At 33.7% G+C, this 14,405-nt stretch overlaps 1 protein-coding gene across 9 annotated transcripts in view; it reads left to right on the top strand.

Moving 5' to 3' along the window:
• The window catches only part of LOC122568367, a 64,838-nt gene extending 52,931 nt beyond the window's left edge, over nt 1-11,907 (top strand). For 6 of the 9 annotated variants that reach the window (XM_043728035.1, XM_043728031.1, XM_043728036.1 and 3 more), the window contains 3 exons: nt 2,525-2,773; nt 3,239-3,542; nt 8,422-11,906. In XM_043728035.1, coding sequence (XP_043583970.1) covers nt 2,525-2,773; nt 3,239-3,542; nt 8,422-8,599 — 731 coding nt within the window. In that variant the 3' untranslated portion in view covers nt 8,600-11,906. Of the gene's footprint in view, nt 1-2,524; nt 2,774-3,238; nt 3,543-8,421 lie in introns of all 9 variants that reach the window. The other 3 variants (XM_043728037.1, XM_043728038.1, XM_043728039.1) reach the window with 3 other exon arrangements.
• Nucleotides 11,908-14,405: the final 2,498 nt, after the last annotated feature.

Genomic DNA, 14,405 nt, shown 5'->3' with positions numbered 1-14,405 from the left:
TTTGATTGTCTCTACGTGTTCTCCAATTTGTTTATTAAAATCTGATATATCCTCTACATATAATCCAAATCTTGTGAGTAGTTTCGAAGCTCTATAGAAATGGTAATCGAATCAAGCTTATGAAAGTGCATGAATTTTTACTAGCTGCACATAGGTTTTTATTTGTCGGATAAAATTCGATAACAAAACCAAGTTCCAACTTCGATGTTATCCGTTAGAAAGTAATATCGGGGCATGAAATAATTGGTAATTATTAAATACAAATTATTTGATATTGAATTAAATTTCGAATTTCAGAACGTACATATATAACTGAACAGACGAAAGTAGAAATATAAATATTGCAGCTTTTCGCGTTATTAGGAAATCTCACGAGTTTGCTAAGCAGAAGTCGATTAAATCTTACGGATTCTTCGCTGGATGTCTGCATAATGATCCATGTATTTTAAAACCGAACACTTGTCATTCAACAGCACCTTAAATTCAAAAGCTTGCAGTTTTCGATCTTAATCACGATAATTTGGTTATTAAAGCGTAAATGAAACAAGAGACTTTATTGATTAACCCGAAAAGTAGTGCAACAAGCATCGGATAATTTATGGCCTTTCATCCGTTAAGCATATGATTATCATAAATTAGCAAAGTTGTAACCTAATTTCCTTCGTTAATCAAATATTGTAATCCTTCAGTATTCTTCAGCAATTACTACAATATACCTCCTTCCTTTAATTATCACTTTTGTTTCGAGGTTTCCATTAACAAAGAACATTATCAATTCATTAATTGTCACCTTCGTTTCCTTCAAGTTTTTATACAACTTTACGTACATTTTTATTGCTTTTTACTCAATATAATCAAATTGTGCCAACTCTACAAGATTAAACTAGATTGTAACCATTATATGTTATATATTACACATATAGTATGTGTAATGTGTAATGTAAAAAATTTAATATACGTGTGTATTTTATGCCTCCCCCCCCCAAAATGGAAGCAATACGAAAAAATAATATTTGTATTTATTTAAAGAATTATTTTTACATATAACAACGTAGCTATTTTGATATTTACAACCATACAGATTTTTCTGTTCAAGTTTACTTTAATCCACAATTCTCTGAAATTGCAGATCTTGTTACTCGTATTATTTCCTTACGAGTTTGCTAATTAGATAAATATCAACGAAACCATAAATGTAGACTTGATCAACGTTTCGAACAGAAATATTTTAAACATTTTTCAGCGGCCTCCGACATTTCCGCCTTTCTTGTTTCCGGCGTCCTTGATCTCGTTTCCGCTCATGAGCAACAAAACAAAACGCCGCTGTTTCAGGCATCGTTGCACAACAAGCATTTCCCATTTTAGGCCTGAAAATAATTCACATTCGTCAGGATTTAACGCAGCTTGGCCAACTTTTATTATGCAGTTTGCTGTGCGCAGGACGTTAATAAAACTTGAAAACGAGCTTGCGCATTAAAATAATGAAAACTGGTCTATTTGCGGCAAACAGAAGTCTGCACGGACGCAGAAATGGCAATTTTTAATAACTTTAATTTTTAAAGAAGTAAATTTAAAAATGAAGATAACGATATAGGCAACGAATTTCTTTTTTCAAGAGAAAGATTCTTTTTTCCTCTTTTCTCTTTTGCGACAGAAAGATCAGCAACAATTGATATGTTGCTTTCATTCGTATATGTGTACGGTTTCTTTTTGTCGGGTATAGGCCGTGAAATGTTAAAAATTAAATTTATTAGAAAGTTTTTTTTCGTGGATTTGAAATTTGTATCTTCGTTGTTATTTCTGCTCATACGCATTTTGGTGAACGATGTTTATACATTGTTTAGAATTGTTTGGATTTGAATGAAATAATTTTCTATATTCCTGAGAAACTGCAATTTCTTTGAACTAAACAACGCTGGATCGAAACGTTTTGTTTGGAACAATTAACAAATTACGGTCTTCAGAAATGTTTCTATATTATGGAAATCCATTTGCATTTGTTTAAAATTAATTTGGTAGTTACTTGAAAAAGCAGCTAATTAGTATCAATACTTTTTTTAATCGTTTTTTAAACTGTCTCGAATCAGGTACTTATTTTACATTTGTTCGTTTAATACATTAACTCGATAAAGTTTCAAGCAAGATAATAGTCTAGTAACAATAAACAAATATCGATAATCATACGATTTAACGTATAGTACGTATAAGAGCATAACAATTTTATCCATATTTTCAGTGCATTTAACTTTACTTCAGTAAAAATGGAACTATGTCCAAAAGATATAAAAATTGCTACAGCATAAAATCGAGTTCAGTAAAAATGGAGTTATTGAAATTTTCTTTTTGTAATAATCGCAAACGAAAAGATTTTTTTATTTTTATCCAGAGATACGTCAAATTACACGATATCCGAGCAGTGTCTAAATAATAATATATCAATTTTATTAATATTATTTATAGATATAATAGAGTTCGCAAAACGATGAATATTAAAAAAAACTCCAAATATACATATTTATCCTAGATTCGAGCATGGCCGAGGATTTTCAGGATCCGCTTTTAGAGCTTGTGATTGCTTCCGAAAATACGGACGATCCTGAAACGCTGCTGAAAATAGCGGAGCGGGCCGCGGCGAATTTCGAAGTGGAGAGCAGTTCGAAAATAAATCTGCAAATTTTGGAGCAATTCACGATGACTAAGCTACCTATGGAGGAGAAAGTTACCGCTACAAAGAAGCAGTACTTTGTTGAATCGAGCGACAACGATTTTAGTGGTAATGACGAAGTACTTTCCGTAAAATATTTCTTTGATATTCTAAGAATTAATCAATGGCTTGGTCGACCACTAATTGCCTATTACTAAACGCGCCACCGATTGCATTAAGCGTAATTGTTACTAGGCGAATTTGAATGAATCATCTCTGTACATTTGCGTTTTACCTAATTTAATCTGCAAGCATCTCATCAAATCGAATTTTATTTTTGCTTTATTCCGAGAAACGAAACGAATAATACCAGAGAATTATTACATACCATCAAAATTGTAAATTTATGTTTAACATTTAACATGCATTTATACGCGTATAATTAAAGTATTAAAAAGCAAAGCGATCTCTCAACGATAATTTTGCAATAAAAATATCAAAGAATAAAACTAGCAATGGCCGTGTAGCCGTAAGTTTCGCTGGAGAGCGTTAAGCGTCACGCGAATTTCATGAAAATTGATTGTCTTATCGCAGGCGACAATCTACTCGGAACCGAGGCCCGTCTACGTAGAATAAGATCAGCGAACAACAGATTTATCACGACACGGAGACGGTCGCGGCACACCGACGACGACCTGTCATCCATGTCGTCCACATCCGCTGACAGAAATCCTCAATATCAGCCATTGCTCAACGGCCCTGAGAACTTGGCGGGCCGTCAAATCGAAAGTCGAGAGAGCTCTATCGAAGCAATTAAGCCGCAAGTAAAGCAGAACGGGTCATGCGATTCAGTGAAGATCAAGGTTCAGAAGCGTCGACCGAAAACGGCGAAAAATAGGTAGTTAATTCATAATGAAACTCTTTTAAATCTTTCTTTCTCTTTTAAATCATTGATAGAATTAAACTTTAATTATGGAATTAAGGATTAACGTATTTTAATAGCTATGCAACGTAGAAAGGTGAAAATATTTTTGAATAATTTACATCCCCAAATCAAAGTGTGTACTTCTGTAGAGTATAAAAAAATTAAATAGATTAGAAGAGCGACGAAAGGGGATGTTTTTCTAAGGACGACATATCAGTAAGATTAAAGTACTATTATTTGGTTTTAATTAGTATTGTTAGGACTATTCGATTATAAGTTTCTCCCTGTATTTACTTGTTCTATCTTCGATTTGTTAGAAAAAGTCTACTTTAGCCTTTAACTACGGACCACTTAACTGTTAGAAGAGTCTGTATTTTCGTTTCATTAACCACAATCTAGCGAAGAAGCTTAAAAAATCCAACATTTGAGTACTTTTAACCGTAAAAAATCTATATCAATGAATATATATATATATTGATATAACTATATATATATAGTTATAGATAAAAATATCGATATTAGAGTAATATTATATTATCGTAGCTAAAGTTAATCTAATTGTTCGATGTAATTGATAAAAACCTGAGAGTCGTATCAAAAAACTATTAAGAGCTTCAATTTCGCAGAGCTTGCCCTATTTCCTCAATTAAGGTGGTTCATTACGAAAAATCTATACTTATCAGAAAGCAATATTAACGTTTGATATTTCAACGCCATCGTTATTTTCCTCGATCGTCAATCCCATTACCCGTATCCAATTTGAATCTCCCGTAACGCGAGCGTCATCGGGCATCTAACAAAGCCATACACACGTAACAAAACAATTATCACTTAAAGAACAGCTAAATGGAAATCCGTGGTACGGCCGAACTGACTTCTTTGGACTTTAATGAAATTTCATCGAGCCGCCGCGTGAACGCCCGCCAGAGAAACGAAAGTATAGAAAATACACAATTTCCTGGCCCGGCCTCGAAAAGTAATTACAACATAATGGCCGAGTTACAACATTTCGTGGCATTCGTGTTAAGTCACAGCTCGGATGTATGTACAGCCACGCATACGTATATCGGACAAAGGTATATAGAATCAGGCTGAAAACACTAGAAGCACTGGGCAACACTATCAACAATCGATCGTGTGTCGACATACCGGGACACGAGGAACACGCAATATTGGAACATAGATTTCCTATTTAGATTTGTCGAATGTTTCCTTCCACCATTTTCCGTACAAAGTCGGAAAACAGACAGGTTCGCTTCCGCGTATAAAACACGTACTCATGGATGAAATTAAGAATGGCTTTTCGATTGTTTTGCATCGGTGAAATTATACATGGTTCGTTGTAATTGCGTAGATCGCAGATGATATAACTGAGAAAGGAATAATACCGCAGTATCGCTCAAAGGTATGTGGATGCTTGCTTACTTTTAACGCAATTGAATAATTTCGTTATAGAATTACACAGAAAAAGATTCGGATTAATTTTACTCTTTATTATTAGACTACGGATTTTTATGCACTTTTATACTTTTACGAATAGAACTAAAGAAATGAAATTTAAGTAGGAATTTGTTTCATCTCTCGAGTATAATAAATACTTTATTTTGTGTATTTTATATATTTTTGCGTGTTATATACACCATCAAATTTCCCATAAATACATAGAAATCCACATTCTAGTGATAAAGGATAGAATCGGTCTGAATTTTTTCCCGCATAATTTTGTAATTATTGAAATTATTTGATTCTATCAAAAGTAAGCAAGCGTTCGCATACTTTTAAGCGGTATTGTGCTATTATTCCCTTTATTTATTATTATAGCTGTATCTCGTAGCATGTTACGATACGATAAAATTTGTTTCTAGATAATCTGCGAAAGATCGACATCTGTAAATTTTTCCTTTCCTTTCAAGAAAACATGTATTTCGTTGTTACTCCTCGTCGAAACACGGAATTATTCTTTTATTATAAAGAATCGGTCTTCTGTCAATTTTATTAAGAGTTTAAACGAACATTCCTTTAAGGTGCACAATTTTTCATTGTTCAATTTCCAAGTAATCGTGTTTCAGAACAAAGAGAGCACAGCGAACGAGTCACTCGAAACTATAGACTTAGAGCTGTGATTAATCGTCACAGTGAAATCATTGTGTGTTACTCAGATTGCACAGTGCTCGTTGTTACCTCGTGAATAGAATAATACAAGACGTTTTGTTCCAACGTTAGAATAAATCTTACGCATCTGCAGCAGAAGTTTGCCACGCGAGGTACCTATTCATGGAAATATTCTTCTTTGCGGATTATCTGCGAGGTAACCGCTGGAATTTTATGGGCGTGGCAGGATAGAAAATAAATTTCAACGATTATTATTTTCAATCTATCGTATTTTTCTTTATGGACTGAATGAATTAGACACGAAAGACAGTAATCATTTTGTTTCTGAAAATTTAAAAGTTAACCATACTAGTGTAATACAAAAGTGTCGTTGAATTGAAGAAAATTTATAGGAAGTAGAGAATCCATCGATTTAGCTTGTGAGCGCTTTAAATATATCATTGCAGTTTGAATATAATTAAATATAATTGTTGCTATAATTAATCTCAATTTGAAAGAATTTTCTTTGTCGTATATCTATCCCTTGACGAGTGAACATTATTGAGGATAATGAATTCCTGAAATAACAAAATTGCTCTGTAAAATTTTTCTCGGAAGATGATTAAATCGTAGTTGATATTTTCCTTTGAAAAAAGATAACGAATTTAATACTGTAACGTTTTGAAATAATCTATTATTATTAATTATAACTTTATATGAATTTGTTTATAAATTATAGTTCTTTCGTATAAATAATCCCATGAAACGCGACAGATACTTTTTCCTCGTTTTACCATACGCGTGAAAATATTTTTCTAAACAAAAAGTCGAAAAGAGCGTTACAGTCCAAAAACTAGACTCCAGAGCTAGAATGTATTAAGTCTGTTTTTTTTTCTTCAAAAATAATATTTTACATGTTTCCGGTGTCAAATTCTCCTCTCTTTCCGATGGTAAAAATTTTCTCATCCTAAGCTTTTCGTATAATAGTGTAAAAATAACATTCAGTCCGTATCTCGATACAAAGCTTTTGCAACTTTGATTTGTTTTTCTTTAAAATTCGAAAAACGTGACTTAATACGCTCTGGTTCTGGATTCCAGAAATATTAAATTTATCTAGCACGTTACATTTGTCGCTCTCTACGACTACTAATTCTACCATTGTTTTGTCACGTTATATAGTTTACATATTTTGTTTCTTAGTTCAAAAATTTCTTACAACTTTTCATTCCGACTGACGTTGATTCGCATGAGTCGCATTACTCGTTCCATCATCGACTTGTCACACGATTTTTATCCGAGATCCTAAAGCAACCAATGGGACGTGGATAACGAAATGATGAATAGCTATCCGAAACAAGTAATGTAAATTACCGTGCGCGAATTTCAAAATTTTCCGCACCGATATGTAATACGGGAGGCGTCTGTTACCGATACAGTTAGTTTCGGCGAAACGTCAACGTCCTCTGTAATTATTCCACGGAACTCGATGCTGCGATAAATTATTAATCACTCGTTAATAATTCTTCTTCAAACGAACGCCACGGGACAACGAAATCGGATCACGACGTATGCAGCCGTTCGATAAACAGTATTGGGAATCACGCGAGCGCGATATTGCTCGTGAAAGAAGGGATTTAAACGCGGAACGATCGGTGATATCGACGATTACCAAAGGCAAATTGAAAGTATAGCTTTATTAGGCGGGATAAACGCGGAGTGCGAGTCGTTTCCAGAGCAAATTGAGATTATGCGATAAAAAGGCGACAACGGAAGCGAATTCGTAAATATTGTCATAATGAATTGCTTATTTATCCGATCGGATTATATTGTTTAATTGATTTCTTCCATATTGGTATATGCAGGGGCGTAGTAATAAAAAGTGGGAGAATATTATTTTCGACAAAAAGTATGAATGTTTAATTTCATTTTATACGACGAGCTCTTATTTCTATCATTTCAAAATCAGAGAAACGTCGGAACAAATGCACAAGGCGCGAAGTATTGATCACAGTCAACGTCGTCGTTTCTATTATTTCTCGAATCCGCTAAATATGCAATATCGATTTGAAAGTAGAATTGAATAAATTCGAACAAAAGCATTACACGTATACAACAACAGCCATTTTTCACCAGATATGAACGACATTTAGAGCTGTTATGCTTTTGGAACGCGTAGTCATTCTCGAATTTCAATTTTGTCGCGTTTCGATGTAAATTATTTTTCGAAATATTTAAATATACGCGCGTATCCATGGTTCTATCGACGAAGATAAATTTCCAACACCGTTAGCTGCCACGTACTTAACTCCAAATTATTACGCTTCTACCCAGAGCCGCATTTGCCATAAGGCGCATTAGGAGCAAGGTGGAGCCTCGCTCTCTACGTGGCCACATCTTAAAACTTAACTCGGCAACCTAATTAGACCTTGTAACGGCGTTGTTCCTAGGGCCTCTAGAAGTATACATACGGTCTTGCTTCTACTTCCATCATTCACTTCCAACGTCCTTTATATAAAATTCAACTTGCTAACCCGTAGAAAGAAAACAAGTAAGAAAAGAAATAAGAGAAAACGGAAAAAAGAGACGGAGACGAAAAGAATAAGAAAATCCTATCTTACCAAGACCTTTCGAATCGCAAGTTCGAAAGAACCCATTCCTCCAATCCCGATCGGAAGCAATGTTCGCGGCGTTAGTGTCCGTGAGCACAGGAAACGATTGACCGTTCGTTTAATGGTTTCTGTTCGGCACGATGCATGCACAGGGTATCACCGAAGGAAATAGAGGAGGCTGGTTCGAGGAGAAGAGAATCGATCGAGCGGAATAAGGCGGTTTCACCGGCGACGTCGCCTACTGATCCGCTCGAACCATGGAGCACACGCGGCATTAAGGACATGAACACGATATTGGCTTGGGAGGAGAATACGCCGGACAGTCCTTAACGAAACTTTACGATATTATGCGCCGTGTACCTCCGGCTGACCGTTCGATCGACAAAATGGCATCAATGGTTTTTGCCCTGGCAGCAAGCTGCGACGTGTTAAGTACTTTGAAGCTCGAGATCGCTCGAAAGTCAAACCGAGATTCAACCGATATAGAGAATTCTTGAAGGATTCGATGGTAACGTTGAGGAAGTATCGAGAGAAAAAGGGAAAACACAGTCGCTACAAACGGTATTTGTATGTACATCAAACAAACTCTTATCGCAAGATATAGTTTCTGTTTTTTAAATAGCTTCTCACAGTTCACTTTCACAGTATCAATGTGATTTGCAGTATTGTGTTGTTTATAGCTGCCGACTATAGGTATTGGAATACTTATTGATATTTGGTGTAGAATGCTATTCACTGCTTTTATCTTTTAGCTATTTTATTGTTAACCAGTCATTTCGTCCGCAACGTATATGTATTTTTTATAATGTAAAATATTAAGTAGGAAATGAAATTTGTTAGATTTTTCGAATAAATGTAACCAGTAGGTGTCCCAATATTTATGGCTGGCTATATGAAAGTATCACTAAATCAGACGAAATTTTAAACTTACTTGGACCCAATTAATAGGTATGTTAAATGCCCAAATAAATACAACGATGTACAAATGCTTTTTTGTAGCCACTGTATATCGTTAGTTCGAAGTATATATACATATAATATATATAAATACGTATAAGTTTGTTTTTCGCTCAAACTGTCTGGATACAACGCGAAGTGATGCTATTTCGTGTTATGTCTGCCGTTATTAGGCATTTTACATTTAGTTCCAGCGAAACGCAATTTGTCTTACATCGTGTATTGTGTGTAATATATTTCCGTTGAGGAAGATAAAGTGAAAGTTGGCAAGAATCTGTTTGATTTCAATTGTTCGAAATGAATTTTATAGAACTTTTGAAAGTTGTTTTAATTTCATATCGCAAAAGTAAATTGTGATTGAGTTTCGTTAGAGATGTTAGAGATATAGGTTTTTATTCGAAAAAGTGGTTCAAGCGTTAAAATTGTAACGTCATCAAATCAAGTTCATTTATGTATTTAAGGAACAAGAGGATTAAAAATTTAATAAGATTGTCGTCCTAGCACGTGGGTGATACACAGAGCGTTTTTGCCATTCATTTAGTTCGTTAGTTAAATCTCTATAAATGAATAACAAACGTATCAAATGTTCATCCAAGAACACTTTAATCCGATTACAAGGAGTACGAAAATACGAAGATGCTAGACGAAAAGCGTTTATTCCTTTTGTAGCGTACCAATATTGACTAATATCATAAAGGACAATGACGTAATGATAAAATCAACAAATAGCAATTTCTTTCTGCAAAAGGATTAATTCTTCGCATTTATGATCGCAAAAAAAGATTCAAAGAAATCAAAGTCTTGCTGACGAACGCCACTCGTTTGATCAGATGTTGCTCATTAAACTGTTCTTTGATATGAAAGCATATACATCTCGATAAAGAAACAACAGCAATGAAAAATAAAACTCTAGATATTTTGAAAAAAAGTTTTGAAAATTACTTAATTAAAAGCTTTTATAGAAATATTGTATAATAAAATATATATAGTAATTTGAAGCATAGTTTGGGTATCTACGAATAAACGTTCAGTTTTTGATAGATCAACTTTAATTAAAGATATTGCTGTAGTATATCGATTATTGAAGTTCAAGAAACAAATGTATCATAATATTAAGTAATTTGGTATTTAAGTAGTATCTAAGTAATTTTTAAATTAAATAAAAAAATAGAAGGAGTTTAAAAAAATATTGCACGTGCCAAAAAAGAAAAGGGAATATAAATCTTATAACAGTACGCCCTATTTGAAAAATGATCGAAATACTAACACAGGGCTATACAGTTGTAGATATTTCAGGACATTTTGTAGAGTAAGATTCAAATAGTAAGATTCAAATTTTACAGTAGATCAATTTTAAATAAGAAATAATTCTAAGATTATTCGTATTGCCATTTCCTAGCTTAGGAATAAGGAAGAGAAGATTAAGATTTATACATACGAAAAGTAATGTGAATTTTGACCCATTAAGAAATTTCTTTTTTGTTTACTCTCGAGTCAAAATTCAATAGAAATTCTAATTTCACGTTCAAAAATTCTATTTTAATTTATAATTTTCTATTGTTACTGATATGGATCTAGATTATTAATTTTGCTCCCGTTTTTCCCACGTTCGATTTTGAAAGTTTATCACGCACGTAACGCTGCACTCACCACTCTTCTATAACTCATCTTTATATTTATTCCAAGCAGAGTGTTATTAAAATACTTAAGAAAAGTTTCCTACTATTTATAGGAATGAAATATGTATTGTGCAAACATTTCCTCTTCAGAGTTACGGTCTTCGAAAACCACGTGCAAAGTTACATCGACTTCTTCGTTTAAAAATCTAAATGTAGTCGAGCTCTTATAACAATGAAAAAAGAAATACGAAACTGTACAATCGCAAATGTTTTTCTTTGGAATTTTGAAGTTACACACAAAATGGTATATTTGTACGGAAGAAAGAAGCGCAGGAAAGAAAGTTACAATTATCGAAAAATGCAGAAAAGAATTTAAATTATTGTAACAGAAATTATCAAGCTTCCATGACAAAGTTAACAGTGTAAGAGAGTAGAAGTTATATGTACAAGCTACTATAGTATACAAGATGTACCACAGATACATTTGATACGTAAAAATAGGGAAATGGGAACATATTTCTCAGAAATCTGACGTCTAAAGAAGCGGTGGAGGAAAGCGAAATCGAAGCACACGGCTTCCAATATTAACACCAACAGCAAACTGTTATTAATGTGTCCTTAACAATACTAGAACTATTGCTGTAGCAATAAAGCGGAGCGTGGAACAATTATCTTTTTTACGTACATATTTAAAATAAAATATTACATTACGTATCCGGTGTATTATTTTTCCTCCATATTTTATTTATTTTTTATAACTGAGTACTATGTAGAATTGGGAAATGTATCGTACTAATATTGTATAAAGCCTCAATTCGTAGTATATTGAGAAGCTCATTTAAATACGTTTCGCGTGTACTTGATAATTTTGGAAATATTTCTAATATTTTTAGGTGACAGGATATACCTACTTCTACAGTACTTCATTTATCGACACGATATTTTAGTTAGCGTCCCGATTAACTGGATTTTCGCTAATTGTAATGGGGAGAATGGGTAAACTCTTATTAAAAAAACTACAATCATATATGTCGTATGTCGCTAATAGGCAATACATATTATTACGCGTAAACGCGTTGATGCGTGCAGGATACGGAGCCTGGCGTCAAGAGGTTAATTCGGTTTATCATCGACCTCAAGGTATCCAGTGCGCTTTAGTTAAAAATCTGATGCGCACTAGTGACATTCGTAGGATAACTTCGAGGACCAATTTAACCAATTAATGGAAAAAATCGAGCAGTGTATTTTTTCCATTAACCAAAATCAAATCTCGTTCGTTAATTTTAGGTATCACTTACATTCTAAATACGTTTGCACACTTAAATTTACCATGAATAAGCATTAAATAAATGTGCGTAATTATATTATTGCTAGCATAAACGTTCATTAAACTAATCAACTATTTCAACTACAGAGATCAACTGTATTATTGCAATCTAATCGCTCGTATCTTAGGTCCGTAGTTATTCTATCGTTTTCTACGATCTCATCCAATGTTATTCCAAAGCTATTCTTAAATCTAGAGCTGAAGTTCTTTTCTTATCGAAACAACAATCGTTTTACTTTTGAAGTCGTTCAAATAATTATACACATGTTAGCATATACAAAGAAGTTCACACGTCATTTCTGACGGAAAGTAATCTTGTTTGCATTTGAAAGTATGTATACGGATGTTATTAGAACGCAAATGCAACCGCGTGCGTTGGGCTTAACGTTTCAAGTTGAAACATTCAACACTTTAAAGAAAGTCCGTGAATTAAGAGCTGAGAAGGCTTATGTAAGAGAAATGGAGGCCTCTTAGGTGCCTGATCGCAATAGCATGCAAGAGCAATTAGTCCTCTTATCGGTGCAATTTCATTAATAAACTACGTCACTGCCCTATTTTAATGTGTCTAGAGACCAACGCAGTTGTGTATCCCGAAGCGACGCGTAGAATGATCGTAGGTTTGATACATATGTAAAAAGAAAAGAGAGGACAGAATCTCGAGGATCTTATACATATTTCTCGTGTGAAAACGATGTATACGCGAGAAATGTACTAATAGAGGTGAAAAATTAAATTATTTCCAACCTGTTCTTATTTTATTATTAATTATTCTTTCTTGAATTATTCATTATTTGATGTGTGTATAGTTTTTTTATTTAACAAAAGTAACCCGGATAATAAATAATAAATGTATGTTTATATAGTTTTAATACGTGACGAGGGGATAAATTTTGTGCATCGTTCGGGATAGTTATTATCTATATTATCAGCTTTCCTATCAGTCACATTGGTTTCAGAAATGTGTATTGGTGATTTGTACTCTCTTTTAAAATATTTAATAATATATAGTCTTCGTCAACTTAATATATAAGTATAATAGTCTCTTTAATATTATTTCGATTCTTACTAAGAAGCTCGAAATTCGAATTTTTATTTCTTAAAAATAAAGATGGAATTAATTTCAATGCCGCTTGAAGTACACTGGTAACTGGACTGTAAATTTTTATTTTATGCGAGAAATTTCAAAATGTAAAAATCCGTACAACACACAAAAATATACAAATTGTCCAAAGTAGAGTACTTTCAGTTACAATTTCTATTGGATTAAATTGGAATCTCTATTTGAATTTTACATATGGCTTTAGCAATGTCCATAAAAATGTATGTACATTTGATAGCTATAACGAATCAAACTTCGACAGCTTGAAGAGAAAAATAGGTACCACGGTATAACATTCGACAAACTTAACACACTACTTCTTCTTTATTCCTTTTCTCCCCGATTTTCTCGCGGATCTAAGAACTACCGATATAAAATTTTGGTTGGTCGTTTCTCCTCCAAGCGTTCTTTTGTGGCTTAGGCCATTGCCATTCCAACAAGATCATGAACGAGAGGGAAGAAAAAGGCCAGCGATATACGAAGGCTCGCTGACTCGGAAAACTTTCCGTCTCCCGCGCGTATTGAAACAGTAATGATATGGGAAGAAGTCGGTGGGATAACGAAATGAAAACACGTGCTGAACATCCGAAAATCGTCCAACTTGTCGGTAAGTTGCGTCGGTGCCGTTTACGCGTTATAGCGTTTCCACCTGGGGAACGATATAGACGCTGTGTGCCGGAACTTTTACTATATGGTCGAAATAAAAATCAACCGAGGGATAATTAGCTGTGTAAATAGTCGCAAATACGCAACTTCATTACTGGACTTTTTGTACATGGTTGACACGTTGACTGCCACGGTGTACATCAGTGAAAAACGTTTTATTAAATTTAGAATGATTGAATTAAGATAAATTTCCGTGGACCGAAAAATTGTCGGCAATGTGAAAATTGAGAAAAACTGCGCAATATAATATTGTATTGTTATATGATATAATATTTGCGAAAAATAAATGTTATGACGTAGTATATTTCAATCTATTGCGGTTCTACGGATAAACATAAACTTCGCGTGTAATATGTATATATACAATGAACTTTTTGAAGGAAATTCGCAAACCGTCCTTCATAAGTAAGAGATATATAGGTAAACAGGTGACTGAATCGAGAGGGAAAAATTTAATGTTATAAGATT

The sequence above is a fragment of the Bombus pyrosoma genome, linkage group LG6 (assembly GCF_014825855.1).
Source record: "Bombus pyrosoma isolate SC7728 linkage group LG6, ASM1482585v1, whole genome shotgun sequence".
NCBI lineage: Eukaryota > Metazoa > Arthropoda > Insecta > Hymenoptera > Apidae > Bombus > Bombus pyrosoma.
The sequence above is the reverse complement of the archived record's forward strand: the minus strand, read 5'-3'. Positions and strand labels throughout refer to the sequence as shown.